The sequence below is a fragment of the Mya arenaria genome, chromosome 3 (assembly GCF_026914265.1).
Source record: "Mya arenaria isolate MELC-2E11 chromosome 3, ASM2691426v1".
Taxonomy (NCBI): Eukaryota; Metazoa; Mollusca; class Bivalvia; order Myida; family Myidae; genus Mya; species Mya arenaria.
Genome location: NC_069124.1, coordinates 57,589,298 through 57,593,812, shown reverse-complemented (window position 1 = coordinate 57,593,812; position 4,515 = coordinate 57,589,298). Strand labels below are relative to the sequence as shown.

Sequence of the window (4,515 nt, the reverse complement as noted above, 5' to 3'; positions counted from 1 at the left end):
ATACATAATTTTCCGTCGCCCCGATCCCTAATCTCGACAGTTCATCAGGCAGGGTTGGCCTAGTATATACAATGGTAATAACCAGTACTTTTCGTCCTGGAAATACTATTTTTTACAAGCTGTAAATGACAAAAATCTCAAAATAACCTACATCATTACGTAATTATAAGCATGGTGACATACAAGTGTTTGTGTAAGAATACCTGCCCTAGAGCGTCAATATTAGACCGTTTTTGCATACTGTGTACAGATCAAGGGTATTCTCTGAAGTTATTTGAAGCATATTGAATTTGAAAACAAAATTCTATAAACCGACATCATCATCATCATCATCGTCGTCGTCGTCGTCGTCATCATCGTCGTCGTCGTCGTCGTCGTCGTCACCGCCACCACCACCACCACCACCATCATCATCATCATCATCATCATCATCATCATCATCATCACCATCATCATCATCATCATCATCATCATCATCATCATCATCATCATCACCACCACCACCACCACCACCACCATCATCAGTATCATCAGTGTCATTTACATCGTCATCGTCGGCTGTGTTATCGTCGTCGTCTTCGTCACCATCATTTTCATCATCATCATCATCATCATCATCATATTCATCTTCCGTTAACAATTCATCGTTTACCTTGTCGTCATTGTTACCGACAGTGAAATTACAGATAAGGCATTGACTAAAATATCCGTTAATATCAATACATTCGGTGTATCATTGGAACAATTACGGAATCGTTTATGGGCCGATGCAGGTCAATTATATATAAAAACAAGTTCTTAGTATTTTATAGAACATTCAGCTTTCGTGGGCATGTTTAGAACTACGAGTGGCAAATTTGCTATACTGCAATTTTCTAACCATTTTAAGGACTGACAAACTATTTGTTTTAACACAATAGAACGCCTTTATTCAAAACAAATGCAGTTTCTGTGTTACATTAGACGTCCGACGAATGTTTCAACCGTGACATAAAAATGAAATAAAAAACTATATTATAGAGTTAGTCGGCGATATTGAATAAGTATTTTTGCAGCCGCCGTAAAGAACTTTATTTCTCAAGTAGTTTCGATACAAGTATTCTAGAAAGTTTTCATTTGTGAAGTAGAACCCCCGAGAAGATATTTCTTCTATAAGACCCATCCTCGTACAGAACATCGCTAGATTGCGATGATTTCACAAACACCTTGCTGTTGGTCTTCAAGGGCGCAATGACATCTGCAGAGGTGCAAACGTGTGAGCCGGTATTGAAATTCCTCCCTCCGAGATGGTCTTCGTCGTCAATGGTCAATCGATAATGGATATCTTTTCCTGCATGAGAACAAAGATGCATAGTAAATAGGTACGTCCCGTCGACGGGAACTGTGAACACGCCGGTGACGTTGTCATATCCGTTCCCAAAATCATACACCGTCTTTGTGAACACTATCGGGTTTGGGTTGCTGAGGTCGGTAGGATATTCAGCGCGGAAAAATACGTTCGGGATCCTCAGCTCGTCTGAAAAAGAACAATATGGGTACATGTTTTCAGTCGTTTGCACGCTTAAGTTTAAAGTCTTTGCTATTAGTCGACAATTTTGTGTTGCAGTACGCCCTATCTCATGAATTAACGAACTGATTGTATGCTGGTTGCTTATGTTTTCATTCAGTTTTCCTTGAATTCATATTATGTAATGTCCATGGTAGTCATATTGAGAATGCGCCGCGTTTATTGAAAATGATTTAACATAATACCTGCAAGGTGATCGAACTCTTGTAGCTTCCCGTTCACTGTTGATTCTATCTGCTCATGTTTTCGTTCAATCTGCGATTCCAGCTCTTTCAGTTCATCTGTTCCATCAACAATCGACTTGTTAACATCCAATATAGATTTGTTCAACAGTTCAATAGCGTTATCCAATTTCTTCTCATATTCTTCAAACTTAAGCTCCATACGAATCACCTTTTCAAGCAACTGTTCGTCATATTGGAATTTGGTGGGAAACATTGGTTCATCTTGCAATGAACTTGCAGGATGCAGAATTAAAAAGCACAATAACACTGCTACCTTCGCTCTGTCCATAATTTTTACTGTTTTTTTTGTTGAATAAAACTGACCCTCTGTTTCCTTGAGAATCCGTTTCATATTGTATATACTAGTATTAGACTTAAGAATGAATTACGCAGTTCTTAGAATTTATATTGAATCAGTAATTAAAACAATCATCCAATTTATTTTTGGCAAATCATTTTGGCAAGTTAAAAGACAAAGATAATTGAACAATTCAATGTTAGGACTTGATCCAAAAGAAACATCATATATCTGGTGGGTTTACACTTAGGTTCTACAATGAATTCATTCGGTATCCCTTTTCCTACCCATATTATTGGGCGTATTTTTCAAAGAAAGAAGCTTAACTCGTAAAAAAAAGTTGGTGTTTTGTTGCTTTTATTACAGTTGAACAATATGAACATGAACAATGCCATACATGTATCTAGCTGTTGAAATCTTATAATCCAGTTCGTATATTTTTCCACACAAACTATATGCATTTAAAACGTAAAATGTCAACTTCAGATAGATTGGGACTGCTCACAGGGATGAACTTCTGAGTCATGTTAAAGATGCACTATTACAGATTGATCGTTTTGACAACTTCTTTTATTTTTTGTCTTTGAATGGGTCATTTTTGCGTAAATGTCTGATGATAGTGATGACTGCTGACATAAGATCATATGGCAGTTTATTAAATTTACGTTCTAAAAGTAATGTTTTATAGCTAAAAGTGTTACCGACGCTTTAAAAGATAAAAAAAGTTTACCAAACTATTGAGATTTGTTGCTTTGTGAATTGTCTCATATGAGTGAATTGAAGGCATTGATGCCAAAATCAACCGATTCTGACATAATTGTTTTAAAAAGTGACAAAACTGACAGTCTGTGAGAGTGCAGCTTCAATAAATTATCATATTTTCAATAATGATTCATTTCTTTATTTGTTTCCGTTTGAATAATATTTTACGCATATGACACTGAAACAATGCTTATGTTTATGTATGTTCTAACAAAATATCGAGCGAGAAATATCGTGTTCTATCACGAAATTACAAACAAGATTTCGACAAATAGCCAGCGTTTATGAAATAATGAATATGATCGTGTCATACAGTCCTGGTGCACGTTTCAACACAGGAGTTTAGTCATAACTTGTATATGTCCCAAATGGCAATGTTTCGATTGTTTTACTTTCCTAATCTATGTTCATTGTTTAAGACTGGCTAAAGTTCAATTCACTGAATGTATAGCATAATAATGAAGCTATGGCACTAAGAATATTTCATTTTACGGCTTAAATCGACCATGGTCTAAATTGAAACGGCTTACTAAATAATGAAAGCTTATGAAAGCTAACACCTTGCAACAGAGTAGATCAGGCCAACTGAGTATCTGAAAAGTTTCAATTTCTCAACATCACAAAGATACGTCTGTATTTCACAAAACTTAGATCCCCTCAGCAACACAAGTAAGACGTTTTCCTTGCAGAAAACAACGTTAACGGGTTTGACGTATAACCCGTACTCATACGTATTTTTAACGGGCACTGCAAGCGGCTCTCCGTCACGAGGAAACACTTGCACCCGGAATTTGTTAGCATCGGCCACGTAAATATGTTGTATTTGTAAGCACAGACGACCTTTGGGGAAAATAGCTATCCGGGCTTTCTATCGTGCCGTCCCAAGCGACATGAGTTCGCTTATTATTTATATCGTTAACAACATTTCGACTTTTAGCATCTGCCGACAGAGGTATAACAGGTAAAGGGTTTCTACGATTCTTGATAATGGATCAGACTTTTGGCTATAGTCGTTTGCCTTTGCATCAACATCACCACCAACTATCACATGGCCCTGGGTGCAGTAGAAAGAGATAACCGCTTCTAGAACGTGAAGTACATCACAATAAACGGTTCTGTCGTTATCAGCCGGTAGATAAACACCAAAAATGTACGTTGGTTTATCAAGAATATTGCATACGTCGATACCAATTACTCTGTTATCGAGGCATTCATTCACTCCCGAGTTATAAGAAAGCACTCTCTTACGAAACATGAAAGCTATGCAAGATCTCACGAACGATATTACGTTAGTTTCACAAGATGTATCATCATGTTCTAAAGACAGGTACCTAAAATCAACACGAATTCTGTTATAAATCATATGACTCGTCGTCATTGTCGCCGTGCTTGTTATTGACGATGATAGAACAGAGTATGCACTGACTGAAATATCAGTTGATATCAAAGTGTTCAGTTATGGAAACGTGTATGGGCCGATGCAAGTCAATTATATATAAAAACAAGTTCTTAGTATGATGAGTATATAGAACATTCACTTTTCGTGAGCATGTTACAACTACTAAATAGGCAAAATAGTTATACTGCAATTTACCAACCATTTAAATTTCAGCAATATGTTAGACATGCGAGTATCTAATGAGTGGCACAGTACCTTTAATATT

At 36.8% G+C, this 4,515-nt stretch overlaps 1 protein-coding gene across 1 annotated transcript; it reads right to left on the bottom strand.

Moving 5' to 3' along the window:
* Positions 1 to 908: 908 nt before the first annotated feature.
* LOC128229018 (uncharacterized) lies at positions 909 to 2,151 on the bottom strand. The gene is made up of 2 exons (XM_052940646.1): positions 1,753 to 2,151; positions 909 to 1,516 (listed from the first exon to the last, which is right to left on the bottom strand). Exons 1-2 carry the CDS (start codon positions 2,141 to 2,143, stop codon positions 1,113 to 1,115), a joined length of 795 nt encoding a protein of 264 aa, XP_052796606.1. The 5' UTR covers positions 2,144 to 2,151; the 3' UTR covers positions 909 to 1,112.
* Between the last annotated feature and the right edge of the window lie 2,364 nt (positions 2,152 to 4,515).

Coding starts and splice junctions, on each gene's coding strand:
- LOC128229018 (XM_052940646.1), bottom strand. CDS start 2,143: ATGAAACGGATTCTCAAGGAAACAGAGGGTCAGTTTTATTCAACAAAA. Junction 1,517..1,752: donor AGAGTTCGATCACCTTGCAG/GTATTATGTTAA, acceptor GTTCTTTTTCAG/ACGAGCTGAGGATCCCGAAC.